General features: G+C 40.6%; 6 protein-coding genes across 8 annotated transcripts; 3 read left to right on the forward strand and 3 right to left on the reverse strand.

Moving 5' to 3' along the window:
• The first annotated feature begins 1,300 nt into the window (after positions 1-1,300).
• On the forward strand, positions 1,301-3,094 carry LOC149381864 (Tetratricopeptide repeat (TPR)-like superfamily protein). Its single transcript, XM_089630549.1, has one exon. It carries the CDS (start codon positions 1,411-1,413, stop codon positions 3,034-3,036), a length of 1,626 nt encoding a protein of 541 aa, XP_089486675.1. The 5' UTR covers positions 1,301-1,410; the 3' UTR covers positions 3,037-3,094.
• A 2-nt stretch (positions 3,095-3,096) lies between these two features.
• LOC149381865 (transcription factor LUX-like) lies at positions 3,097-5,537 on the reverse strand. 2 transcript variants are annotated; one of them, XM_089630550.1, is made up of 2 exons: positions 4,393-5,537; positions 3,097-3,424 (listed from the first exon to the last, which is right to left on the reverse strand). In XM_089630550.1, exon 1 carries the CDS (start codon positions 5,217-5,219, stop codon positions 4,407-4,409), a length of 813 nt encoding a protein of 270 aa, XP_089486676.1. In that variant the 5' UTR covers positions 5,220-5,537; the 3' UTR covers positions 3,097-3,424; positions 4,393-4,406. The 2 variants fall into 2 exon arrangements, with proteins under 2 accessions (XP_089486676.1, XP_089486677.1); XM_089630551.1 differs by lacking the exon at positions 3,097-3,424 and adding an exon at positions 3,431-4,237.
• Positions 5,538-9,224: 3,687 nt separating this feature from the next.
• On the forward strand, positions 9,225-9,978 carry LOC149381866 (uncharacterized). The gene is made up of 2 exons (XM_089630552.1): positions 9,225-9,640; positions 9,709-9,978. Exons 1-2 carry the CDS (start codon positions 9,299-9,301, stop codon positions 9,877-9,879), a joined length of 513 nt encoding a protein of 170 aa, XP_089486678.1. The 5' UTR covers positions 9,225-9,298; the 3' UTR covers positions 9,880-9,978.
• A 343-nt stretch (positions 9,979-10,321) lies between these two features.
• Positions 10,322-15,914, reverse strand: PUM2 (pumilio 2). Of its 2 annotated transcripts, XM_089630548.1 has the most exons (10): positions 15,329-15,914; positions 14,637-15,215; positions 13,102-14,354; positions 12,869-13,010; positions 12,684-12,791; positions 12,070-12,282; positions 11,848-11,958; positions 11,522-11,716; positions 11,260-11,434; positions 10,322-10,965 (listed from the first exon to the last, which is right to left on the reverse strand). In XM_089630548.1, exons 2-10 carry the CDS (start codon positions 15,207-15,209, stop codon positions 10,907-10,909), a joined length of 2,829 nt encoding a protein of 942 aa, XP_089486674.1. In that variant the 5' UTR covers positions 15,210-15,215; positions 15,329-15,914; the 3' UTR covers positions 10,322-10,906. The 2 variants fall into 2 exon arrangements, with proteins under 2 accessions (XP_089486674.1, XP_089486673.1); XM_089630547.1 differs by having other exon boundaries at positions 14,637-15,914.
• Positions 15,915-17,263: 1,349 nt separating this feature from the next.
• On the forward strand, positions 17,264-22,484 carry LOC149381868 (uncharacterized). The gene is made up of 8 exons (XM_089601437.1): positions 17,264-17,425; positions 18,797-18,821; positions 19,696-20,484; positions 20,563-20,903; positions 21,051-21,155; positions 21,462-21,595; positions 21,702-22,197; positions 22,458-22,484. Exons 1-8 carry the CDS (start codon positions 17,264-17,266, stop codon positions 22,482-22,484), a joined length of 2,079 nt encoding a protein of 692 aa, XP_089457563.1.
• A 544-nt stretch (positions 22,485-23,028) lies between these two features.
• Positions 23,029-26,962, reverse strand: LOC149381869 (uncharacterized). Its single transcript, XM_089601438.1, has 6 exons — positions 26,625-26,962; positions 25,124-25,972; positions 24,814-25,044; positions 24,246-24,434; positions 23,515-24,150; positions 23,029-23,439 (listed from the first exon to the last, which is right to left on the reverse strand). Exons 1-6 carry the CDS (start codon positions 26,634-26,636, stop codon positions 23,029-23,031), a joined length of 2,328 nt encoding a protein of 775 aa, XP_089457564.1. The 5' UTR covers positions 26,637-26,962.
• Positions 26,963-27,045: the final 83 nt, after the last annotated feature.

A 27,045-nucleotide genomic window follows, 5' to 3' on the forward strand; every position in this document is an offset into this window, starting at 1 on the left:
GCAGCACTGACCTCGACGACAACGGACTGTTCACACCGGGTCCGGGTTGTTTTGCTCGCAAAACTCTGGGTGAGGGTGGTTCTGCTTCCATAATGGGTGAGAACTCTCACGCAAAACTAAAAAAATAATGTGTTCTAAAAATAATAATATAGAACACATTATTTTTTATTTGAACGCAAATAATAATAATAATAATAATAATAATATAACCCAAGCTTGCTTGGTCCAAGTGCTAACACCACTCTCCTCCCTAGGGGAGGATGCGGGATTGAATTTCGGGGGATGTAATGTACATATTTAGTAATTTTTGGGGTGTGTTTGTGTGGTTCTAGAAATAGATACTTATATTTGTTCAGTCCCCTCTATTTTTAAATATCTTATCTTGTATAATTCGCTACTCATATCCAATTCTATATTGAACCATAGTTGTCTTGAAGTTTAATTTTATACTGTGAAAAAATGTAAGATGTTTACTCTTCTTAAGTTTTGTATCCATTATCTATTAAAAAAAACAAAAACCTTTGGGCTGCTTTTATCAACAACATTAAAATCTCTACAGAAACGTAAAAAATCTTAGGTGTTCAAATAAAAAATAATGTGTTCTAAAAATAATAATATATATTTTATTTTGTTTCTGTATTTAGATAACTTCACCTTTAACGTACGTTGAAGGTGATACTTTCGGATATTTGTATAAACACGACAACGAAAAAAATTATCTAAAAGTCGCGGTATCCAGGCATGATATGAGCAGGAAGGAAATTTTGGTGTTCACGGAGTTTAGTCATTCTGCCGCGTTGAAGTGTCTGGGAGCTTATTGCAGCACTGACCTCGACGATAACGGACTGTTCACACCGGGTCCGGTTGGTTTTGCTCGCAAAACTATGGGTCAGTGTGATTCCACTTCCATAACGGGTTAGAACTCTCACGTAAAACTAAAAAATAAGGTGTTCTAAAAATTATAATAATAAAAATAATATAGAACACATTATTTTTTATTTGAACACAAATAATAATAATAATAATGTGGTAACACCACTCTCATCCCAAGGGAGGACGTCGAATCGAATCTCGACGGGCACAATACTCACATTAAGTAATTTTTGGGGTGTATTTATGTGGTTTAAGAAATAGATACTTATATTTGTTCAACCTATATATTTATAAATATATTGACTACTTATAAAGTCCTCAAAAAAAAAAAAAATAATAATATGTTATTACATTAAAGCCTAAAGGTGAGACCTTTTAGTTAGGCGTTATTATAATGTTTTCAATACACAAATCATTAGACAGCGAAATCAACGGATTTTACCAGTTTCCCATGCAAAAACGCATGAAATATTCTTTGATCAGGCGAGACTAGTGTATTTTCTTGCTTTTAGACGTGTTTTGCGCTTTCTTAATGCAATGTGTGGGTGCATCAAAGGAATACCATCGCTCGCCGCGAACAGTCGCAGATTACACACTTCACTCGATACTTACGCGAGCGATATCGAAACTTACACCCAATGTATCGACTTACGCTCCGGAACTGCCCTTCACGCTCGCGTAATCCTCAACGGCTTGGTCCACCGGACCAACATTGCAACAAAGCTCGTCGCTTTCTACACCACCTGCGGAAAATCCGACGAGGCACGCCAAGTGTTCGACGAAATTCCGCACACAAACATCCGGCGCTGGATGGCTCTCATCGGATCCTATGCTCGATCCGGGTTTCACCGGCCCGCTCTCGGCGTCTTCCATGAGATGCAGAGAGAGGGGATTCGGCACAATGAGGTCGTTATTCCGAGCGCGCTCAAGGCATGTGGCCATTTAGACGAGAAATGGGCCGGCGAGAACTTACACGCCACAGTCGTGAAGTGCTCGTTTGAATCCGATGCTTATGTCATCAGCGCACTGATCGATATGTACTCGAAGACCGGGCAGGTCGAGAAGGCTCGACGGGTCTTCGACGAGACGGAGGAGAAAGATTTGGTGGCGATGAACGCTCTCGTCTCGGGCTACGCCCAATCGGGATCACCCGAAGAAGCGTTGGGCTTGGTTCTGAAGCTGGAAATGGAGGGAGTGAAGCCGAACATAGTGACTTGGAACACTTTGGTTTCGGGGTTTTCGCAGAAGGGTGACAGAGCAAGGGTCTCCGAGCTTCTTGGGTTGATGAGCGAGAAAGGAATCGAGCCCGACATTGTGTCTTGGTCCGCAGTTATATCCGGGTTTGTGCAGAATTTCCAGAACGAGGAGGCTTTCGGCGCGCTCCGGTGGATGTTGGCTCGTGGGATTTGTCCGAACTCGGCCGCGATTAGCAGCCTCTTGTCCGCGTGCTCGACGGTGGCAAATTTCAAGCGCGGGAAGGAGATTCACGGCTACGCAATGGCAATCGGAATCGAAGGAGACGTGTTCGTGAGGAGCGCTCTTATCGACATGTACGGAAAATGCGGGTTCGTAAATGCGGCGAGTTCACTGTTCTTCAAGATGTCCGAGCGGAACACGGTCACATGGAACTCGATGATCTTTGGGTATGCAAATAACGGGTATTCTGACGAAGCAGTTCGAGTTTTCAACCAGATGATCGAGGAAGACCGAGAGAAACTCAATCATCTGACCTTCACGGCGGTTCTCACTGCTTGTAGCCACACGAGGAGGATCGACCTCGGACTGAGTATTTTTGAGATGATGCAAGAGAGATACGGGATCGTGCCGAGGCTAGAGCATTATGCGTGTGTCGTGGATCTTCTGGGGCGAGATGGTAAACTCGCCGAAGCTTATGAGACGATCAAGGCAATGCCGATCGATCCGGATTTGTTTGTTTGGGGAGCTTTTCTTGGGGCTTGCAAGACCCACGGGAATCTTGACCTCGCGGAAATAGCGGCAAAGCATTTGGCCAAGCTCGAACCCGAAAGTGTTGGGAACAAGAAGCTGTTGTCGAGTTTACACGCGGACTCCGGTAATTGGGGAAGCGTTGCGAGGTTGAAGAAGGCAACGAACAGAAAAAAGTTGAAAAAACTCACCGGCTCTAGTTGGACAGAAACCATGTAATACTTGATGCAAAAAAAAAAAAAAAAAAAAAAAAAAAAAAAAAAAAAAAAAACACCCATCTGAGAAAAGAAAGTGTATCCACTATCACAGCAAAACATCAGAGGAAATACACATGAAGCCAGTTTGGGATCAATCTTTGAACACTCTAACTAAGACAAATATGGTTTGACTTTTGCTTAACATGCTTCTCAAGTGCTACACAGCAATTTCACGGCGCAATACAACAGCTTAATCGTTAACAGAACGTGTAACGGCTTACAGAAATACAAGGAAAAATACAATGCTAAGTACATTTCAGACAACTCAGAATCAACAGTCCTTGTAGTGTTTTGTGTGGGACTTGAATGACCCGCCTCTGCCGCCAGCCACATAGAATAAGATAGAGAACCTGCAAGCAAGCAACGGTCATGTCGAGACGCGACATTATCTTAAATATGCACGTAATAACCTGACGAAACTATGACAGCAAATTAAATTTGAAACGATCTTCACGCAAGAACATAGACATAGAATTGCTTTGTACTTATCTATGTACTACCAAGACTGGGCTACCAAAAATGTTGGTATAGTACACTGATTAATAACAAAATGGCCATAGCAAGAGGCTATGTAGGTCCTTACCCAATTCTGTTTATCATTATGAACACAATGCAGTCTCTTTTACGAATAATACGACTAATTTATACATTCACCCACCATATGTATAGGTTTTGTATAAACCAGATATTAAAGGAAGTAAAAACTAAGACTTCGCATCAAGGGGAGAGAGAAGAAAGCAAATAACACAGTACTATCAAGTATGAACACCCAAGTAAAAAAATTCCTTGTATAATTTCCCAACAGTTCAACAAGCTTCCGAACAACGACATTACAGTCGGAGAAATTAGTTATAAAAAAAATATAAACACAACCGATATCCATAACCAAGGGAAAAAAAAAATTGTTGGCAAAGGGATTCAACCCAGAAAGGAAGAACAGCCGACAATTTTGCATCTTTTAATGCAAGCTACCGGTAGAAAAGCTAGTGCCGCCTAATTTAGTATGTATCTATGCAAGTAAGTACAAATCCCGCTCGATCTCAGAGAGCGTGACTACGGACTCTAAAGATGATTCTCCAGGACAACCTAAGAAACCACTTCCCCAAGCTTTGTGAATTGAGCTTCGAGAGTTAGCTTCAGCCAACTTTGCACAACTTCTGAATCTACACAAAAACATGCATCATAAAATCACCCGAAAACCATTGTACCCAGAAATCCCCAACAAGGAATCGCCTAACTTCAAACCAACGGCACACCATGTGGAGCAGAACAGAACAGAACAGAACAGACAGACAAATAGTGATACAAAAAGACTCACTCTCAAGAGTCTCGCTAGTTATCCGAGGGAGAGATGTGAGGGTAATTGACGAGCGAGGCGTAATTATTGGCGGCCCAGTCGTTGCGCTGCTGATGATGGTGGTGGTGCTGCATCATGCTGTAGTGGTGTTGGTGGTGGTGATGGTACGGATGCGGCGGCGGAGGAGGAGGCACCATCATCGGAATCAACGCCGTCGGCGGCGGCGGAGCGGATTCGAAGAGGTGTTGGTCGGAAGGGGAAGAGGAATCGGAGGGCGAGAGACCGTGCATCCTCTTGAGGTAGAGCCGGTATTTCTGGAGATGGCTCGCAACGTTCTCGCGGGTGAGACCTTCGACGTTCATGAGCTGCATTATGGTCTTTGGGACGGCGTTCTTGATCCCCAAATGTCCCACCACGTCCACGAACCTCTTGTGAAGCTGCGGGGTCCACACAAGCCTCGGCCGCTTCACCGTCCTCCCGGATCCATCCTCGCCGGAGAACGCCGCAGTCTCCTCCGTCCGCCGCGCCTTCCTCGAATCCCGATCGCCGTCTTCGTCGTCGTCCTCCTCCTCCTCCGCGAGGACGTCGGATTCGTGGCTCTCTCCGGCTCCGGCGGCCAAGGAATTGAGTCCGCGAAGGGAGGAGAGCGTGTCCTGGGAGGCCTGGTTGACCTCGACGGCGGTTCGGAAAGTCACCGGGGAGATGCTGAACGCAGACGCGAGCTCCGGCGGGATCAGCGGCTGAGAGAGAGGAGTTAGGTCGTCGACGCTTGGGAGTCCTGACTCCCAGTCCAGAACGCGCGCTCCGTCGTCTCCGTCGTACTCCGATATCTGGACCTCCTCTCCCATGGGTAAGAGCTCTCAATTTCTGTCTCTTTCTTCTTTTCTTCTCTTCTCTCTTAGGGTTTGTCGAGGGACAAGGTTGGGATCAGATCGAGTCAAGAGAGAATTAAGGCGCGAAAAAGGATGATGAGGACACAGATAGAGAATAATCGGGTCTGAGTGGAGACTAGATATTTCGCGAGATTCGGAGGCTTTGTTTGGGAAGAAAGGAAGACAAATGGAAAATGGAAAAAAAATTTCTCTCTTTTTCTGCTTTGGGTCTATTTTTCTCTATTTTTTTTATTGGGACAAGTTGAAAAACATAAAAAAGTGCAAAATCTGATTCCAGATCACCGATGACACTCGTGCCTTCGTGGACGAGTTAGACCGATATTTTTGATCTTCTAAATATCTTTAGGCACTTTTCCACTCCATCTCTCACGCGCCGTACGACTACTCGCCCCGATATGACGACACGTGTTTATTTCATATTCGGATAAGGCTTTTGAACTTGTATTGACGAAAATGTCCCGGCTACGCGAATCTAAAAACCGAAGTGGTCCAAGCAATATTCCCTACGCCTTTTAGGGCTATTTCCGTAAATCGGACAGCCTTCGCGTAATTGAGTTGAGCGGCCAATGGAGAGAGAGAATATAATTGGGGTACAGCTGGTAACCCCGAAACGTGGACGATTTAAGTCGACACAGCATAAGACGACATGTCTTTACCGTTCGATTTAAACGAGGATGACGTAGGGTGATGCTTCTCAGCCAATCGTACGGCTGAGAGTTCGTGGTTGTACAAATCAATATTTCTCTCTCTTTTTCTCAAAACATAGAGAAGCAAATTCAGCGTGACAAAATTGGAGAGAGTACAACACTGCAGTGCAGTATTATTGTGCAACATTGCTGTATTATTGTCTCAAGAACAGACCACGTTAATTTTGTGAGGAGGTGGGTTTTTATGTTTAAATTTGTTATCGCAAAGGGCAGTTCTGATTGGATATGAGGAGATTTATTGGGATCGGTTTTTAAGTTCTTATCGTTTCTTGCTAGGTCGGTTTTTTTCCCCCTTATAGCAGAAGATAAAGATTAAAAAAAATGAAGAACTCATAGGAAATAAGTTCTTATCGTTTCTTGCTAGGTCGGTTTATTTTTTTTAATTTTTTTAATAGCGGAAGATAAAGATTAAAAAAATAAAGTTAGGAAACTTCAAAAGTGGAAATGCAAAGTGGGAACAAAAATAGCTGAATTGATATGTGCCGTCTCTGTATAAGGACATGGCTCACAGACTTTTATTTTATGATGCCGAGCATAAATTGTAAATTGATGTTTGTATAATTTTTAGCATGTATAATCCAACAAATGTGGAAAGTACTTTGTAGTAGGTTTGCCAACTAAATGATTTTATTTTACTTGGAACTGAAAGACTCCATAAAAAGTGTTTCCACCGGTTTTGGGCAGGAGAAGAATCTGAAGGGGAACTGGAGTTCGTATTTTTACTTGTCAAGAAGTATCCAGATTTCACTTGATAATTTTCATCTTTTGTGTTGTGTCATATTTGTGTTTGTGTATCTTCTTCAACGTTGATGATTAGTGGAATTGCCATGATTCGATCAATGTCTAATTTTTATTCCCATGATTTTTTTTCTTTCAGTTCTCCAAAGAAAACTTGCTTGTCTTTATTTGAATAGGCCGGTAAACCTAGATATTTTTCGTGATACTCTCCTATCAGTATAGTCAGAGTGAGAGCAAAATAGTCTTTTATTCCTGTGGTGTATTTGAGAAAAAGATAGTATGTGACTTTTGGTAGTTTATGTGTTGTCCATAGCCTGCACTGAATTAAGTAAGGATCTTTTTAATAGCATCACAGTTTTTTTACCATGGTTTTGCAGAAAAGTAAACTTTTATCTGCAAAAAAGAGATGAGAGATGGTTGGAGCTGTTTTAGTAATTCTAAATCCTTTTAGAGTTGAAGTATGAATAACTTTATTGAGTAGAGATGACATTACCAAATAAGGAAAAGATATGGGGACAAAGGGCAGCCTAATTGACGTTTGCATCAGAAAGGGTAAAGGTGTCCTTTACTAGTTCCATTAATCATGAAAGAGGGAGATACAGATGTGACACACTTCATTAATTGATCCACCCATAGTTGATTCTTGATTGAATCCCATTTTGATCATGGATTATTTTAATGAAAGTCCATTCTACGCTATCAAAAGCCTTGCTCATATCCAATTTAATTGGAATATAGCGAACTTTGCCACTCCATCTATTTTTCACACAATGAACGGTCTCAAAAACACTGATTTTCAGAAATTTCCAAGGGAAGAGCGATCTTGAATCTTGAGGATAGAACCTTAGCAATGATTTTGTATGAAACATTAAATATGGAGATTGGTCTTAAATCACTTACAATGAACACCATTCACTCAATTTATACCGCACTAAGCATTGATGCTTTCTCTATGTTTCTTTGTATTTCTTGGTGCATTTGGAATGATAGAAACAGAATAATCTGCGAGAGCAATAGCGAGCTGGCGGAACAAGTTGTTGCTTGGGGATAAAGATACTTTCAAGATTATAAATCTTCCTAAGTGAGAATTTCAGCCTCCTTTGGTGCTCTGGGGGTCCTATTTTTAAACATGATCGTTCGGTGGGAACCGCCCCCACCTTACCACTACAAGCTTAATGTCGATATTTCCCTCCCACGTGACTCGAATTGTATCGGCATTAAAGCTATTATCCGCGACTTGACTGATTTTGTAATGGCACCTTCCATGTAGTTTCACAATCAAAGAAGCAGAGACTATTGCTCTACATCTCGTTTTATCGTGGGCTTTGGATGTGAGATTGCATATCAACTTCGTGGAGTCAGATGCAAAGACGGTAGTCTAAGTTCTGGAGAAACACTCTATTTTATTAACATGTTTGGAACTATTTTGGCTCATATATTATATGTCTTTTTTGGAGCAAAGTTGTCTCGTATCTATCCAGAGACCAATATGAACACTTGTGGATTGACCACTTTTGCTCTTTCTATAGACAATGAAATTTTTTTGTTGAAAGATTTTTATCTATGTCCGTAATCTTAACCGAACAACATTATTAATGATAACATATTCTATTTCTAGAAAAAATGCGGAGTCAGTTATTAAAGACGGAAAATAAAGTATATGAAATTTATAGTATTTTTTTTTCAAGAACGAAACAAATAGTACTCCTAGTAATAATACAGTTTTGAAAAAGAAAAGAAAAAAACGAAAATTAGTTAAACTATTTACGTACTCTTTATTACTATGAAAATCCATTTATCTTAATTAACAGCTTTATATTCAAACAATTAATCTCCTTCCTACTACAAGCAGTCTATGATGACAAACGATAGCAACAAAAAAAAAATAGAAAAATAACAAAAACATGTGTTATGTTTGTACAATTTGCTGTAATGGTCAAACTTTGTTTAAACTTTAAACTATAAAGTAGTGCCTTCAAACAAATTCTTTTTTTTTTCAGATCAGCGATGATATCTCAAACATATATAACCAGCCAAAACCGAAGGCTTGTGAAAAACTTCGTGTCTCGTACATCATACATAACACAATTTTCTTTTCCCTAAAAAAAAAAAAAAAACACAAGTTTTTTTTATTACATAATACAATTTTTGTCACCTAAAATTAAAAATTGTATCATCTCGACTGTTAATATCTACTTAAGGAATTTTGTTTTTCTTACACATTTACAGTAGACTGCAATGTTTATTGGGCAAAAAATAAATATAAACTGCAAGTGGTTGATCTTTCGATTCTTTCCTCACTCCTTCCTGATCTAATGTCTTGTTTTATTAATTTCTTCAACACATTTGCCTAGAGCCAACTAAATATAAATTTTATCCAATCATATGTTGTTACACGGGCCCCACAAACCGAGGTGTTAATCACCAACTCAAACGAGTAATATTTCGAGGCCCAACTATCTTAAATTTGGGCCTAAAAAACTGAACCCATCAAGAAAGAAAAGCCGAATACCCAATTCCCCTCCAAAATTTCCATTTCCTGGGAGAGAGCAGAGAATTTCTGTTTGAGCAGATGAGAGTGAGAGAGAGATGGCTTCTTCAACTTCAACCATTACATCCATATATCTATCCTATTCCTCACCGGATTTCCTCTCAACTCTAAACCCAAGACCAAACTCCTCACTCGCTCTCACGAGACTCGCCAAGCGCAACCACAGCCAAGGCCAATCCCTCTTCGCCACAAGAAAACTCGTCCCGATTTGGAGAACAAAAGCCGCCGCCGAATCTCCGCCGCCGGAAGCAGCGACGAGCCAGCTAGACTCCGCTCCAGCGGAGATCGTCTCCGCCGCCGCCGGAGAAGACGGCGCTTCGACCTTCATTTCAGCTCTCCTCTTCGTCGCTTTCGTCGGGCTAAGCCTTCTAACAATCGGGGTAATAATGTAATAAGAAACAACTATTGTTGTGCCCAAAACTAAAAAAGCGAGTGTGTGTGGATACAGGTGATATACATTGCGGTGGCGGATTTCTTGCAGAAGAGGGAGAGAGAGAAGTTTGAGAAGGAAGAAGAGGCTAATGCGAAGAAGAATAAAGGGAAAAAGAAGAAGAAGCCAAAAGCTAGAGCTGGTCCAAGAGGCTTTGGCCAGAAGATTGATGACCAAATTGATGATTAGAATATAATCCAGTCATTATTAAAACCTTGTTATTTTTTGCCAACAGAAATGTTATCTTAATCTCTGCTTCAACTTTCATGAAAATCATTATTTTATTTTTCTGTCACGTGTTTAATTAAAGCGCTAACCTAACCCTCTGTTAACTACCATGTAAAAGTGTTGGTTAGAGCCAAAATCTTGCAAATCTTAACATGTATGCAAAGAAACAACTATTTTGTAATGCAAAATGGTAAGCGATAATAGTACAACGAAAATCAACCTAATCCACAGGCCGTTTCTGTTTAAAAGTCAACCAAAAGTTCCGTGATCTGATGAGATCTTGTTTCTATTTATTTTGGATACGAACTTAAATAAATCGAAGCGTAGGCATGAAACGCATTAGGAAAAAGCATAAAGATATAATCAAGGAAATTTAATAGCATTACGAGAAAAAAAAAGGTAATTTAATAACAATCAAGGAAAAGGAAAGTCAAATAACCATACATTAATAACAAGAAATCTGGCCTCGCCTAATAATGCATACACATCTCTCAACATGGCAACATATTTGTACAGTCACGATTTTGATGATGATAAGACAACATAACAATAGAAAGAAAGAAGAGAAAAAAAAAACATCTTTAACATAACATCCTTTTTTACACCCTTAAAACCAACCCTGTGTATCTCTCTCTCTGCAGGTGTGTGTTGTGTTGTGTTGTACTCGTACGTACTCAACATCTGAACCTCAGCCTCCGCTCGATTCTATGTATACATAACTCTTTTCTTCTTTTTAAAAAAAAACTACACAATGTACAATTCTCTTTTTTTTGCAAACGTCTATCTTTTATTTCCAACAAGTCTCGTGAAACCCGTCTTCCAAAAAGACGGGTAGTGAAGACCCATTTGCGCTCTAAAAACTACTACACCAACAAGGACGGAACATATATATATATATATATATATATATATATAAAGGGGCGGGAATCGAATCGAATCTCACACTAGCCTCAGTTAGCTGTACAACAACCCCTTTTTTTCCCTTTCCCTATGCCACCATGGCAGATTGCGAGTGTGAGTGCTGAGTCTGAGCAGCGATTCTCCGCTCTGCACCATATTTTAGTTAGATGAAACGTGTTATAGCTAAATTGACATAATTGATATCAACGGATTTGCAAAATATCCAAGGTTTGTCAGTGATGCGGTTCAAAACTTTCAAAAATGTGCCAAGTCTCGGATTTCAGATTTCAATAATTTTGTTGACCCTACGACTATAGTTTTAATGACACTGTCACAAAGTTCTGACAGTCGTAAAACTTCGACTATTTTGCTGAATTAATTAGTTTCGAATGGCTATTTTGTATAAATTAATTTTCCTAAAAAAGAAGAGGCGAAAGTTACCCCCGGCGGCGACGAGTTTCTCGACACGAGCGACGATGTGTTTGCCGTAAGTGTATTTCTTGAGGGCGTTGAGATGGACTTTGATGCGAGAGAGAATCAGCTCGCGCTGTTGGTCGTCACAAGTCTCCAACACTTTCTGTACAACATAGTTGGCAAACTGATCCTTCATCATCGCCTGAATCGCCCGGTCAAACTTTTTAGTCAACAACAGCTCTCTATAATATTTTTTAGTCAACCATGACGACGACAAAACAATGCAAACCTGAAGAGGCTCGTTTTCATCAGTTGTGCCGAGCATCTCTTTCACTAACAGCTCGCGCTCGGCTGGGCCGCCAAAAGTCAGACACTTCTCTACGACATTGGAAGCAAACTTCTGTTGGCTCATCACCACAATCTTCCCGGCTAATTCTCTGATAATCTGGGAGCGTTCGTGGGGTTTCCCGTGCTCCAGAACGTGCTGTAAACAAATAATAAGTCTCATTTATCAAGAAATTTCCTTAAAGAGACGGCACGAGAACCAATCAATTACTAGGATAAACAGTCTATATATATGGTAATCAAAAGAAATGAGAAGGGAAATCAACGAACCTGGACAACATAATTTCCGTACTGATCTTGAGCCAACATGCTAACGGCTCCTAAGATCTCATCCATAACTTTACTCTGAGTCTTCTCATCTTCACAATGCTCCAACACTCGCTGCCACATCGACACGTCACCATCAGTAACACGTCTTCATTGTTGATGATATCACAAAACTTTAATAAAAATTTAAAAAAAAAATAAATAAATAAAAAATTACGCTCGAACCTGTATCACACGACAACCGTATGGGTGAGTGGACAGTGTAACAACTTGATCATAAAATGTCGAGACAATAAATTGAATGGCTTCTTCAGGGACACATTCAATGCACTTTTGGATGACATGGTTCCCGTTTTGATCGCGAACACAGCGCATGATATTACCATCTAGCTCCTCGACCATTTTGATCTTCTGGTCCAGGTCAACCACTTCTATGGCCTGATAATAGTAATATAATATCATGTTAGCGACATTGAAACATGTAATAAAATAGTATACTCACAACCATAGTTCATCATCAACGGCAAAGCCCAGTAGGAGTATTGAGGGGGGAAAAAATTATTGTTTTAATATTATCTCGCTATAACAAACTCTCTGCATCACAGGGAAAACAAAAGAGCATCACTCACTTCACTATCCCCCAATGATAAAACTGCCAGAGACTACTAATCTTGAGAATTAAATTGCCAAAGCCACAGAGAGTATAGTCTGATAAACAAAAACCGCAACTGAAGGAAAATAAGTTTTCCATGAAGAGGACATTCCGTATTAGAGTATCGTGCCTGAAAGAGTAACAAATCAAAGAAAAAAAAAATACTTTAAAAGAAACGATTTATTACCTTTTGGATTACTCGACAACCGTACATTTGAAGACTAAGAGTCAGAACATGCCCAAAAAGCTTGTTAGCCAATTCCCTCCTTTGGGATGAAAGCCCGTGCTCAAAAAACTGTTATCCAAAACATCCATCGTCACAAACCCGACATATGACAACCGAAACAGATTTCAGTAAGGAAACTAAGTTACCTTCTGAATAACATAATTTCCAAACACATCAGTCATCAAAGCAAGAGCTTGAGGCATGATTTCCTGATAAACCATATTTTTCTCATCAGACGTCGCCGTTTCTAACTTTTGTTGGATAAAACGACTCCCATACTGATCAGCACTGTCACAAGAATGCAAAAGAAAAAACCTATGTCAGTCTGGGCATAAAAAAAAAAAAAAATTATTACAAAAAAAAAAAAAAGGCATATTACCTGAACTCAACAACGTGCCCCGAAATTTCTGAAAGTTCGAAAGACCTAGTCTTGTTGCTCTTAAACTCTTCCAAGAGTGAGGAAGCAAAGCCTTCATCCACGCTCCCACCGTCGAGATGCCACGCCCCCATATTCCTCATCCCGGAAGGAATACGCATGTTGACCTCTCCGTGCCTCATCGGACTACCCGGCGAATTCGGAATCACCGGACTCCCCATCGGACTCCCGGGAAAAGAGACCCCGAAACCAGGGTTCCCATAGTACCCCTGATGGTTGGAGCCGCCGGTCTTCCCGCCCAACGGAACGCCGAACTGCTGCGACTTCTGCGGCGGCCCGAGCAGAGCGAGATACTTTTGGATCTCAAGCAAGTTCATGTACGAATTGCCCATATAACCCCTCTCCGCGGCGTACTCAGACGCCCTCAAGTACTGAAGGTAAGTCGGGTCTAGGTACTGCGCCTGGGCCATCGGGCTTCCCATTCTTCCGTAATCCGACCCGGCCAAGTTTTGCCCGGAGACCGAACCTCCGGCACGAACCCGAGAGTCCATTCCGGCGATGTTGTCGTAGTACGGCTGGGCGTTGCCGGCTCCGAGCTGGCCGGCCATCATGGAGGCGATCGCGGGGTTCACCGAGTACCCGCTCAGACCGTAGCTAGCGAAGCCCGGGTTCGAAGCGTCGAGCTGCTGATACTGAGCGTGCAATCCGCCGCCGCCGCCTCCTCCGTTGAGGGTCGAGGTCGGCGATCCCTTCACGTAAGAGTTGCTTCCATTGATGCCCTTGTTACCACCCGGAGCCGCGGGGTCGGATTTCTTGAGGTGTAGAGGGTGTTTTCCGTGGTTCTCTCCCCCGCCGCCTTGTGACCCGAAGAGGTAGTTGTGGTGATTGTTCTCTTGCGACGAGAAATGGGTCTTCTCGTCGCCGTTCGACAAGTTCATGCCGGAGAGAGCGGCCGCCAAATCCGTGGGGTCGTGGTTGAACGAGTTCGGACCGGCGATGGATCTCTTCTCCGAGGAGGCACCGACTCTGCCTCCGCCGATAGGGGTTAGGCAAGGGCTCGGGGCCCGAGCGATGAGCTGTGGGTCCGGGGTCGTGCTCCTCGACAGCGAGGCTCCCAGCACAGCCGCGTAAGAGAAGTTCTTGTTACCGTTCGGAACTTCCGCGGAATTCATCGAGTCTCCGTTATCGTCAAAGGCGTTTCGGCTCGGTGGACGAGAAGGAATGCCCGTTACTGGGCTTGGACGGCCCAAGTCGTCCTGTAACCAAGTTATCGAAACAAAACAAAAAAAATAAAGCATCAGAACCGGGCGAGTAACACCTCCTAGAAGATCATCGCATAATAATTGAATCAGTGCAAAATCCAACTATACAAGGAAGGTCAATCCCGATAACGCATCAAAATCCTAAACATCTACAAAAGCATCAATGTAGTATTCAATACATGGCATTTTTCCATTATAATCCTTCCTCTTACTAACCTCACTCTCACAGTCCAAATAAAACAACGGAAACTAAATCTTGGACAACGAAGAAACCACCTGAATAATCTCGGCGAGGCTCTTCTGCTTGTTCCCGAGGCCGAAACCGGGCAAGCCGATCAAGCCATCGCCGCCCCACTCGCTCCCTTTCTCGGCATCAAACTCAGTGCCAGCTTCCATCTTGTTCCTCGACCCAAACCCCGGCGGCAATTCTCCGCCGGATTTCCTCTTGTCGCCGATCCCTCCGAGGCCGGGCCCGCCTTTCATCCTCTGCTGAAACCTCCAATCCTCCTTCGACAGCAGCGGAGGAGGAAGCCTAGGGTTCAGGTTCACGTTCGAGTAGTAGTACTGGAGGTACGCCGGATCAGACCGGAGCTCCTCCTCCGACGAGAACTCCGGGAACGCCGCCGCCGGAACTCCTCCGAAAAGCCCTCCGACGGCGCTGAGCGATCCCTCCACCGTCGGAGGCGCTGATCCGCTCCGGCACATGCTCAGCTCTCTCTCCCGATCGTCCGCCGCCGCGTCTTGCCGGCGCTGTTCCCGGAGCAACATCCCTATCTCATTCTCGAACTCGTCGCCGAACGAACCCTCGGTACCGCCCAGCGTCGGCCTTCTTCCCAACTCAGATAACATTGCTTTCTGATAAAGTTTCCCTCTTTACCATCAAAATCGCAAAACCACAATACAGGACCAGAGAGAACTGGAAGAAATAAATTAATTGGGAATTAAAAAGCTCCGGTATTTACAATGACCTAGAAAATTACTGAACCGAAACGACGATCGAACAATCAATCAGCTGAAGTAGTGATAGTATTTATGATCAACGAAAGCGATTCATCTCAACGTGTGTGGTCACGCAACAGCGACACCGATCAAACAAAAAAAAAATATAGAATAAACGAACGAAAGATATAACAACAAAGAAATCACGAAATGAAAGTGAGTGGTATGTTGTTGTGTTTCAAAGAAGTGGTTTTGGACTGAGTTTGAGTAAGATCAAAATCGAAATCAAAATCCCAAAACAAAAAAAAAACAGATAGAGCGAGGATTGTGAGAATAGGTTTTGAGAGAGAGAAAAAAAAAAGAGAGAGAGAGTTTAAGTTGGTGTTGAAAAAGGGATTGTCTTTGGTTAAACAAACAATAAAAAATCCGGCGGCGATTGGTTCTTACAAGAACCCTATTAGGGTTTTTTCCATTTGAAGGGCTGGATTAAATACAGTGATGATGTAGTTTATAATTTTTTATTTTTTTTATTCTATGTATTTGTATTTTGTGTACGTGCGTGTATGTGTTTTAATTTTTTTATGGTTTTTGTTTATAGAGACAAAGAGATGAATTATCTAGATATACGCCTTTGGAATGGCGATATGTGTATTTATGTCCTAAAACTAAGGGGTAATTGACCAAATGATAACCGACTTATGTTATGTGACGATTTTATAAATATAATAACTTAAAAGTTAAAAAAGTTATATTGAAAAATGAAATGGGGTATATAGAAGGCGGACACGTTGGCTCTACAGATTTGTTGATACTTTTCTGTATTTACATTCAACTTCTGAGCCTGAATTATTTAGTAGATGGAAAACAAGAAACAGCAACAAATTTTGAGAGCGATATTTTTAGTTAAAAAATTGATTTTGTTGCATTTTCTTTCATCATCTTCCTCTGCCCTTATCCAGATAGTTACTCCAACTTTAATACCTTTTCTTTTTATCCTTTTTACGTCACTTCCTAACATTACGCTAAAATTTTATATCCTATATTTTTTTTGTAAAAGTTTAATATTATTGTTTTGAATAATTTTTTTTTTATGTTTTATGTATTTTACGAGTGTAAACATTTATTTTATGGGGATGCACTTCAAATTGGTGTAGCGCAATTGAACTAATGTGTGTATTTTTCTAATAAAAGTAAATTATATGTCCTGCCTGTTTGTTTGAAATTTCATTTTATTATCAGAATTCTAATCCTCAATGAAGCAAAATATTTCGAGTCGAGTATTGCTATACGGCCGACCAATTTGAAATAGAACATTTCATTTTTGTTTCCAACACTATTTACTTCATAATAATAAATTAAAATTTAAAATATAGTCTAATATTCAAAGAAATTAAAGAAAACGATGAATACTTAAAAAATGGTACCAATTTTGTTGTTCCATAAACAATAACATGACACATTTTAGGTATCGTGAATAATACTGAAACAGACTCTTTTCTCTCTCTTTTAAAAAAAAAAACCAGCAAACCCTAGTTTTTAGAGGTGCCGCCGCCGCCCCTCCGGGACCCGGCCGCCGCTGCGGTGGTGTGTTCCGACTGGAGGGAGCTTACAAAGTTTTTCTTCTTCTTTTTTTTTTTTTCAGATTTTTGCTTGTTTTTTTTCAGATCTGCTCTGCATCTTTTGGGTCCTTGCTCCGACGTTCCTCTTCGCCTTGATCGGCGCCTCGCGGGCTCGCATCCGTCCCTCCGACGCTCTCCTCGGGCTTCTGTCTTTGGGTGGCTGTTTGTGGTCTCAATCTCCGACGACGGTAGTTCTTCTCCGCCGCTCGTGTTGGGGATTTGGCTGCGATTGGGCTCTTCGCGGCGTCGATCCTGGACGATGGGAGTTATGCTCCACCTTTCTGTTGCTTGGTTTTGTGGTGCGGGTTCTCGGAGGCTGAGGCATGGCGGCTCTGTTTCTCGTCAATGGAGCCTCGTTCCCTCGGCGACGCCCGTGCGACTCGTTTCCCCTGCGTCGTCTACGGTGCGCCTTGGAGCCTCGACGGTGATGGGGTTTCGCTCCCCATCGACGGTGGTGCAGCTCCTTCCTCGACGACAATAGGGCGACTCGGATCCTCAGCAACAGTGGTGCTACATGGCTCTTCGGCAACAACAGTGCTACGTAGCTCCTCGTGGTCAGCATCCTCCCATCGGTTCGGTGTTGAATCTTGTGTGTCGGACTCTGATTTTTATGTTAGATTTTCTTTTTAATTTCAGTTTTAGTCTGTGTGTGAAACTTGTTTATTTTTTTGTCTGGTATGTTTTGGTTTGTTTTGGACTCGGATTAGCCGTAGTCTCATCTCCCGTAGTGGATTTCCTGTTAGGTTTTGATCTATGCAGGTTGAAGAGCCATCTTATTCGTGGTCATCGGACCGAGGTTGGTTGGATTTTTCCATCGCCAATTTTTGGGTTTTTGAACGAGCCTCTTGTGTGCTCTATTTGTGCTTGTAATTCTTCCTGTTCTCAGAAGTTTGCACATAATATACTTTTACCGGAACTTAGTGTTAGATTCACTTCGACTTAGGTCTTGGTGATCCTTGTATTAAGGTGTTTTTCTCCTGTATTGATGGGTTTTTTTACCCAATTTTAATGGAAAATCCGTTTTATTCAAAAAAATAAATAAATAATACTGAAACAAAACAACAAAATTCCAATTCTATTCCGATTTGAATGCTAAGCTTAATTGTAAGACACACATATACCAAATACATGGCAAAAGTAAACAGCCTATTATTTAGCCTATCTCAATGGATAATTTTGTAACCTGCTTTTGTCTTGAAGCCAAATGAATCAATATGTCAACACATATATTTAACCTTTTGGCCTTTCCTCTTTTTTTGGGTTATTAAATTTCATACTAATCTCTCTAAAGTTTTGGACTTTGCTTATTTGTTTTGCGATATGCACAACAAGCATTAACTTTAACAGCTTTTGGGGCTGTATAAATCACTGCTTATATTAACAAAATTATACTTTTGAGTCCTTGACTCGTCAAAAAGCTAAATGCAATTCAATGTGATAATGTTTAATAATACTTGGAATTCCACTACCGTATGTAACGATCAAATATATAATGCAATGATTTGCTTCCACATACAAGTCAAGTTTGTAATGCCATATAAAAAAAACAAAAAAAAACACACAGACTAAAAAAAAAAGTTGGGAAAGCACATATTAAAGCTGGTCGTGTTTTATGTTATTATGCCATACGTATTTAAGCCACAATCTTTCAATGCCCATGTATATACAGTATAATCAAAATGATATTTTTACCCCGAAGTATACATATTATTTAATCTCAAGCATTATGGTTTGCATATTGCAGAAAGATAAAAGAAGAAAATTAAAATGTTGAAAGTTGAAACTAATGTACAACCTCCGGAGATGATGTAAGATTGTAAGTTGACAAAATTGAGTACACAATATTAAATGATGGTAGCTTTAAATGCTGATGGGCAGGTTTTAAGTGGCAATTTGCAGAGAGGTATATAGATTAGTACTTAGGATTTTCGTATGCCTATATGATATATCTAACCTATACGTATATACATTGATAGTTCTGAAGGAGTTAAACATCTTTAAAAGCAGCGGTATTAGTGAATGTAATAGATATATCTACGTCCATATTCAATACCAAGCCCATATACATAATTACACACACGATACACCCCATGATAAAAATAAAAAAAAATAAAAAAAAAACACAATTTTCATAAAAAGATTAAGAAAACATAATTACACACACCAAGTCATACTCAGTTTGTATACCGGGGTATAACCAATGAGAAATTTCATTTTCTAGACCCAAAAACTATGAAAATATCACCATTAGACCCGTTACTTAAAAAATATCCAAAATTGGACTTTTGGACACATTTCGGACAAAAATACCCTTACAAGACCATATAACACTACTAAAAAAAATTCATTCTCTACTTCTCTCATTCTCTCTCATTGTCTATCATTTTTTCATCATTTCGCGTATCCAATTGGTGTAATTCCTTCAAAATGGGTAAGTATGCTTCTCCATTCATCTTTTATTGCTTTAGTCATATAGCTTGTATAGAAAAAATAAAGTTGGTAGATGTAGGTAAAAGTTTCCGGAATTTAACGTTATTTCAGATGAATTCCGACCTTTTCGGATGAAAATCATGTAAAAATTCCGATGAAATTTAAGCCACAAATTCCGACAATTTCCGACAAATTCCAACACATTCCGACAAGACCAAAATTCCGATGGTTTCTGACCGTTTCCGACCGATTCCGACCGGTTCCGACCAATTCCGACCGGTTCCGACCAATTCCGATGAGTTTGGAAAAAATCAAAGTTTAATGCATTTTTTTGATATTTCTTGCAGTTTTATTGATGGTTAACGGCACGTGGGAGAGAAATGGACACTTATACGTGTTCAAAAACGCGAGAACATTTCCGCTTGAAGTTTCGAAAGAGACAACCTACATGGAGTTAGTCGACAAGGTGTACAAGAGAGTCGATATAGACAGATCAAAGTATGACTTAAAGTTTGAAGTTCCATATGAGGCTGGTAATATGCCAATTGAGCCTGCTTTGTTGAAGGACGATATGGACGTTAAGTATTATACGAAGAATAAAAGTCGTAGAAGTTATGCACTTTGTGTAACTTTGGTATCGAAAGAAGTCAAGGCGTTAACTCCAAAAAAAAAAGATAAAGGGAAAAATGTCATGAACGAAGAATTGTCTCGTGTTGAACTCAACAAGAGACAACATAATCTTATTACAAATGATCGAGATGATAATCACGTGTGCAACAGTCGAATAGATGATCGAGACGATGAAGTATACAAGCGTGATAGATATGACTACCACAACAACGATCTGGATGATGACGACAAGTTTGACCTAGATGATGGAAACAACTGTGACAAAGGAACAGAATTTGAAGAGTTCGTGAACACTGAAGAATATGAAGATTTTGTAAAACATTTTACAGTACCATCGGGACAGGGTGAATCATCGAGACACGGTGAACAATCACGTAACCCTCATAAAGTTGTACCACCAACAGATTGCGTGCCTTATTCATGGAAAGCCCCTGAGTTCACAACCGATGATTTTGTGAAGGAAGAACATAATGACGATCCAAGTCGGTTGCCAAATTCTTCGACAGGTATTAAGAATGAGATGTACTTATATTCTTAAATGAATAATGTAATGTTATATGTATTATAACCATTGAATGCAATAGGTAGCACAGAAGAAATGTATCTTGGGAAGGAGTTTGAGTCCAAGAAGCAGATGAAGCAAGAGATTCATGTTTTTGCTCTAAAAAATAATTTCGAGTTTAGAGTGAAATCCTCTTCGAGAAGTAGATGGTATGTCATATGCAAAAATGAGATGTGCACTTGGAAGCTGAGGGGTGTTGTGCAGTGGTCTGAAATGTGGCAGATTACGTCGTACGAGAGTAGACATTCTTGTGCGCGTGTGGTTCGAACAGAAGGACATAGAGGAGCTGTACCATGGGTTATTGGTCACGTTTTTAAAGATAAGTACAATATTAGCTCTATGGCTGAGTATTCGGCACATAACGTAAGAGAGGAAGTCAAGACAAGATGGGGTGTTGACATATCGTACTTGAAAGCTTGGAGAACCAGGGAGAAAGCAATTTCATACGTAAGGGGTACGCCAAAAGAATCTTATCAGAAGTTAGCATCTTGGCTATACATGTTGGAGCAGAAGAACCCTGGGACTCTGACTGCGTTTGTGAAAGATGGCGATAGATTCAAGTACGCGTTCTTTTCTATTGGGGCGTGTCGTAGAGGATTCAAGTCTTGTCGACCGGTGATATCATTAGACGGTTCATTTTTGAAGACAAAATACGGTGGACAGTTGTTATGCGCAATTGCGATGGATGCTAATTCACAATTATATCCACTTGCATTCGGGGTAGTAGATAGCGAGTGTCATGCTTCGTGGATTTGGTTTTTGAGAAAGTTGAGAGAAGCTATCGGTGAAGACGTTGAAGAGTTGGTGTTCATATCCGATCGACATGTTAGCATCATACATGGCGTCGAAGTGGTGTTTCCCGGTATCCCTCATGGAGCATGCTTCCATCATCTCAAACTAAATGTTCAACACAAATTCAAGACCGATCATTGTGGAATTGAACTGTATGAAGCCGCTTATGCCTTCAATAAGAGGGCTTTCGAAGCTCATTTTCAGCAATTGCGGAGAAAAGATGTTGAGATGGCTAAGTATCTCGAGGAAGTCGGTTTTGATCGGTGGGCACGAGCATTTTTTCCTGGAAAACGGTAAAACTAAAACTTTTCCCTTTGTCATTACAAATGTTTTAACTAGAACGTCGCTAATATGTAACTGTGTATATAGGTACGATATAATGACAAGTAATAATGCAGAAAGCTTCAACAATAAGACGAGGAATGCTAGAACGTTTCCAATTACCACGTTGCTTGAGTTTATTAGATTCACACTTCAAACGTGGTTTTTTGATCGAGAGGAAATGGCTAGAAAATGTGATACAAGACTATCTCCGAAGTTTCAAGACAATCTCGCCCATCTAAACAATAAGGCACAATTCGTTAATACCTATGGACTCGGTATGTATGAATGTCATGTAAAAGACGAGAGAGGTGACTTTGATGTTGATTTATTGAGAAAGACATGCACGTGCGGCCTACCACAACTACTTGGAATCCCATGCGAGCATGCCATTGCATCTGCACAACACAGGAGTGTCGACATCTATTCTTTATGCAGTCCTTTCTATTCGAAGGAAACATGGATTGAGATGTACAAGGAATCCATATATCCTGTTGGGAACGAAGACCAATGGAACGTTCCGGATGACATAAAGAACATGAAGGTATCAGAACCAATTGAAAAAAAACAAGCCGGTCGACCGAAGAAAAGTAAACAAGGAAGGCGCAGGGTCAATCGTTATCCTTCGCAAGGCGAAAAAGTTGTTATTCACCGCAAATGTGGTAAATGTGGTGGTATTGGCCATAACAGGAAGACGTGCACTTGGAGAGAGTGACAACATTTATCTTTTATTTTGTTTGTTTTGAATTAAAGACGCATTTCTATGTTGACAACTTTTGTACGTGTTTTGTTGAATATTTGTAGTTTAAGGTGAACTTCATCTTTATGTAATTTCATATAATTTATATTTACTATTTATCATATATTTTCATAGCGAACATTAACATAACATTTTAAAATATTTAATGACACAAAAATATCCAAATATTTAATGAATACATATCATCGCGCTTCTAATTGGAAAAATAAATCGGTCGACCATTTCTTCCTGAACGTCCTCATGTTCTCGCTTAGAAGTGTATCGAACCCCACGCCAACAAGGATGTGCTCCACATACTTGATTGCGAACATCCCGCAATCACCACTGAAAGACAAAACCACAAAATTTATACACAAAATACTCTTAATCTTGTTCTTATTCAAATTACATACCTTGTCACACATTGTGGCACTTTTTCATCGACTAGCCATAGAAACTCAGGAAGTCGAATTTCGCCGCCATCTAGTTCTCGCTCCGCCTTTGGATGCTCGGTGAACATCCCCGACATTGCCATAACCGTCGGCAATGCTCGTATCCAATTCTACGTTAACATAATAATGTTATAATAATGTAAGATAATAAACATAAAGTTCATAAGAGTATTTACTAGAGATCTCATTTACTAACCTCCATCATCGTGTTAAAATCAACTGAATTGTGTTGCATCTTCACAATATCTTTCTGGCAATCCAAGACGGTTATGGTCCACTTTTGAAGATCGACCCGGAACGTGAACCAATGCATGTTCTTGAAGTTGACGACATACAAGATCTCTCGCGCTCTAGTCCACGGAATGACTTGGGAATCTCTGCAGCCAGTCATCGGGTCGAACACGACCTTGCGATCCCATTCTACGAGCTCCACCTCTGTGCCTTGTTCTGCGGCTATCTTCTTGTTCTCCTCTTGCTTCGTATAACGACCGTATACGTTTTGGACCCACCGGCTATCCATGACACATATGTCTTGACGATACTCCGCATACTGTCGCTGACGTCTCCGAAGCATATCCAGAATAGCATCAATATGCTGTAATCGTATATGAAACAACAAACATATTAATTAACTTTTTTTTATAAACGTACTCAATGTAATTGAACTTACCGTATCTGTTAGCCATTTTCCATTTTCCAAAAGGAGCTTGAAGAACTCGGTCTCCACATCAGCGACCTTCACATAAACTCGGCCCAAGAACTTTCCCTCAAGTTTAGAAGTGCGGGACCACTTCACGCAGTCATTCCAATCAGAAGTTTTTGGTTCCTTCAATGGTCTGAACGGCGTTACCCGCACCTCTGAGGAGTATTTCGGCCGCGTCGGGTCTGTGAAATCGGAGGGAAAAGTATCTTTTCGGTGACGCTTCTTAGATGGTGTTCGTACCGAGTCGCTTTCCGACCTCAGCCTCTTCTGCGCTAGGGTTGACAATGGTAGCGTCTTTTCCGATACATCGAGCCGTCGTGAACGTTTCCTTTTCGGAGAGGGTGGCTTCTTCGACGATGGAGTCGAAGAAGGCGGTATTGTCGAAGAGGACGGCTGTGAAGGAGGAGGAGGAGGAGGAGGTGGTGGAGGAGGAGTAGGAGAACTAGGAGGACTAGGAGGACTAGGGGGATCAGGAGGACCAGGAGGAGGAGGACTACGCGATCGATGTCGACGGCGTGAACCAGCTTGCGTAGTTGGTAACGGCCCCGGAGGTAAACCTGTCACGTCCTCGAACATGATGTTTATCTTCTCAAGCATGTCAAGCTATAAATTGTGACACAAAATACTGAATAAGAAACTAAACATTTATAGAAACGACTGATTAGAAACTTATTTATTAAACGAAAAATAATACTAACCTGAGTTTGCCTCATTCTTTCTAGCCTGCGACCGTTCGTACTCAGTGCTCTCAAGACGGTTGCTTGAGAATGTATCATTTGATTCCACATATTCTCCGTCAAAGCCCACGGAGCAGGATGATCGGGTCGAGCGGGAGGTGCGGGATGATCGTGACGAGCGGGAGGTGCGGGATGATCGGGAAGTTCGAACTGAAATGAATAATAATAAACTACTTACTCCTTAATAAATGATAAACTAATCACTACTTAATAAATTATAAACTAATCACGTATTAATAAATAAACTAATCACTACTTAATAAATTATAAACTAATCACGTATTAATAAATAAACTACTAACTACTTAATAAATTATAAACTAATCACGTATTAATAAATAATCTACTAACTACTTAATAAATTATAAACTAATCACTAATTAATAAATAAACTACTAACTACTTAATAAATTATAAACTAATCACGTATTAATAAATAATCTACTAACTACTTAATAAATTATAAACTAATCACTTATTAATAAATAATCTAGCCTAACTAATTAATAAATTATAAACTAGAACTTACGTCGGCTTCGTCATCGTCTTCATCACTCCACAACTTCTCCTCTTCGTCTTGTCTGAGCACGCCGGCTTCTTTCGCCGTTGACTCTACTAAGTCAATCTCTTCCTCGATATTACGTGGCTCAACCACGTCTTCGCCTTCAGTCGGATAGAGTGATTGACTGAGTTGCGTCTCTAGTAGCTCGAAGAACTCGCGCTCTCCGGTCCGTGGTCTCAACATCTGAAAAACACCGAGCTACAAGACAACAAAATTTATTAAAATTTATAAGTTAGATAATTGTAGTTATAAAATATTTTTAAAAATTATAAATTACCGTTTTTTTGAGCAAAACCTTCTCCACGTCCTTGCGCGTGATCACTCGAGTGCTTGACCAAGAATTCATCCTCGGTACTCGAACACCGGCGTTATTCCCGAACTGCTGACCAATCTCCGGGATCGCCTCGAACGCCCAATATTGCACCGCGTGCAAATTCCCTGATAGGGAATACTTCGCCTCCTTCTGTAGGACATTCTCTTTGAGAGATTTCTCCTTTACTCGTTTGTAGTACCGCAGCAAGTTTACTGAGAGGGAAGACATCGTCTCAGCCCACGAGATGTTCCCCCATGGCAGAGAATAGAAGAACGGCAAATCCTCAACCATGTATAGGTACTTGTCGTTGACTGCCTTGTTGTGTTCTAGTCCAAGGAGATATCCCAAGACAAACACACATAATCCAAGCTTGTACGCGTCGTTTGGATCTTGACATGTCTTGAACGCGCTAATCAAGGCGTCGAACTTGGCGTTTGACACGCCGTTCAAGTAATCTTTAATGAGCCTATCGCTCCTCCGCTCATTCTGCTCCTCCTTCGATGGACCATCTTCCATGCTCATTCCGGTTATCAATGCGTATTCGAGTCTCCCGAATCTCACGCGTTTATTTCCTATTCCGAAATGAATCTCCCCCCTTTTTGTTGGATGGATCTTACGTAGAAGAAGAGAGTGTAGAAGTACCGTAGAAAAGTTTAGTGTGCTCCCTTCGAAGAATTGAGCGAAGGGACTCTCCGCGACCCTTTGAAGTAGACCGAGATCGGTGAATTTTTCTTTCACCGTCTTAATATGCCCCGAACCACCGTACGTGATTCGACCGGCAAAGTCGTGGTCGCATAAATACGTCAATTTATCCTACATATTTAATTATCACAAAATATTAATAGAATTAAACATAACTCCATGAATTCATAATTAAAAAAAAAACAACAAACTTCATAACTCCAAGAATTCATAATAAAAAAAAAAACTAATTATATAAAACAACTCATTTGTATGTTGTTCATCATTTAAAATACAAAAAACAATTGTTGTTCATAATAAAAAAAATAATTAATCATTAATTAGAAAAAAAACAACTATTTTTGATGTTCATAATTAAAAAAAACTAATCATTAATTACACAAACAACTAATTAGATTAATTATGTTGTTCATCATTTAAAAAAACTACAAAAAACTCTTTATTTATCTTAAATCATTTAAAAAAAAAAAAAAACGTCGGAATTTCCGATACATCGGAAGAGGTCGGAAAGGGTCGGAAAACGTCGGAACTAGTCGGAAATTTCCGATGAATCCCATCGGAATTCATCGGAAACTGTCGGATCCGACAGTTTCCGATGAATTCCGATGGGATTCATCGGAAAATTCCCAGAAATTTAAAAAAAAAAAAAAATTTCACCTCCAAATCTCATTCAAATCAACCTAAAATAACTAACAACCACTCAAATCTTGTATCCTATCATTCCTACTCTAATCAAACCATGAAAAAACTATAAAAAACTAACCTTTTTTGTCATTTGGTGAAGGTTGGAGCTATGGTGGTTCGGTCGGAGGCGTGACGGAGCTTCGGTCGGAGGCGTGTCGGAACACGTCGGAATGGGTGTGGTTGGCGTCGGAATGGGCGTGGTTTCGTCGGAATGGCCGTCGGAATGGGTGTGGTTGTGGTTGGAGAGAAAGTGAGAGTGAGAGAGTGAGAATGGTGTGGTTGGAGAAGAAGATAGGGTTTATTTTGAAATAAGGGTATTTTTGTCCGAAATGTGTCCAAAAGTCCAATTTTGGATATTTTTTAAGTAACGGGTCTAATGGTGATATTTTCATAGTTTTTGGGTCTAGAAAATGAAATTTCTCTAACCAATCACAATCGTAAAACAAGTGAAAAAATAATAAGTATTTTAATAATTTTTGTGGTGATTTTTGCATCACAAA

Source organism: Urtica dioica, chromosome 11, assembly GCF_054948205.1.
Source record: "Urtica dioica subsp. dioica isolate 48M chromosome 11, U.dioica_male_clone48M_v1_H2, whole genome shotgun sequence".
NCBI classification, from domain to species: domain Eukaryota; kingdom Viridiplantae; phylum Streptophyta; class Magnoliopsida; order Rosales; family Urticaceae; genus Urtica; species Urtica dioica.

Bases quoted from the DNA above. Each gene is read 5' to 3' on its own strand.
- LOC149381868 (XM_089601437.1), top strand. From the start codon at position 17,264: ATGGAGCCTCGTTCCCTCGGCGACGCCCGTGCGACTCGTTTCCCCTGC. The intron at 21,156-21,461 runs GTGATATCATTA...CACAAATTCAAG, and splicing joins GATTCAAGTCTTGTCGACCG to ACCGATCATTGTGGAATTGA. The intron at 21,596-21,701 runs GTGGGCACGAGC...CTGTGTATATAG, and splicing joins GAGGAAGTCGGTTTTGATCG to GTACGATATAATGACAAGTA.
- LOC149381865 (XM_089630550.1), bottom strand. From the start codon at position 5,219: ATGGGAGAGGAGGTCCAGATATCGGAGTACGACGGAGACGACGGAGCG.
- LOC149381864 (XM_089630549.1), top strand. From the start codon at position 1,411: ATGTGTGGGTGCATCAAAGGAATACCATCGCTCGCCGCGAACAGTCGC.
- LOC149381866 (XM_089630552.1), top strand. From the start codon at position 9,299: ATGGCTTCTTCAACTTCAACCATTACATCCATATATCTATCCTATTCC. The intron at 9,641-9,708 runs GTAATAATGTAA...GTGTGGATACAG, and splicing joins TAAGCCTTCTAACAATCGGG to GTGATATACATTGCGGTGGC.
- LOC149381869 (XM_089601438.1), bottom strand. The intron at 25,045-25,123 runs GTAATTTATAAT...GTTGTCTTGTAG, and splicing joins AGGTTTTGCTCAAAAAAACG to CTCGGTGTTTTTCAGATGTT. The intron at 24,435-24,813 runs GTAAGTTCTAGT...TATTCATTTCAG, and splicing joins AAGACGATGACGAAGCCGAC to TTCGAACTTCCCGATCATCC.
- PUM2 (XM_089630548.1), bottom strand. From the start codon at position 15,209: ATGTTATCTGAGTTGGGAAGAAGGCCGACGCTGGGCGGTACCGAGGGT. The intron at 11,959-12,069 runs GTTCGAGCGTAA...TCGATGTGGCAG, and splicing joins ACGGTTGTCGTGTGATACAG to CGAGTGTTGGAGCATTGTGA. The intron at 11,435-11,521 runs GTTTGCATTGTT...CGGGCGATTCAG, and splicing joins ATGAAAACGAGCCTCTTCAG to GCGATGATGAAGGATCAGTT.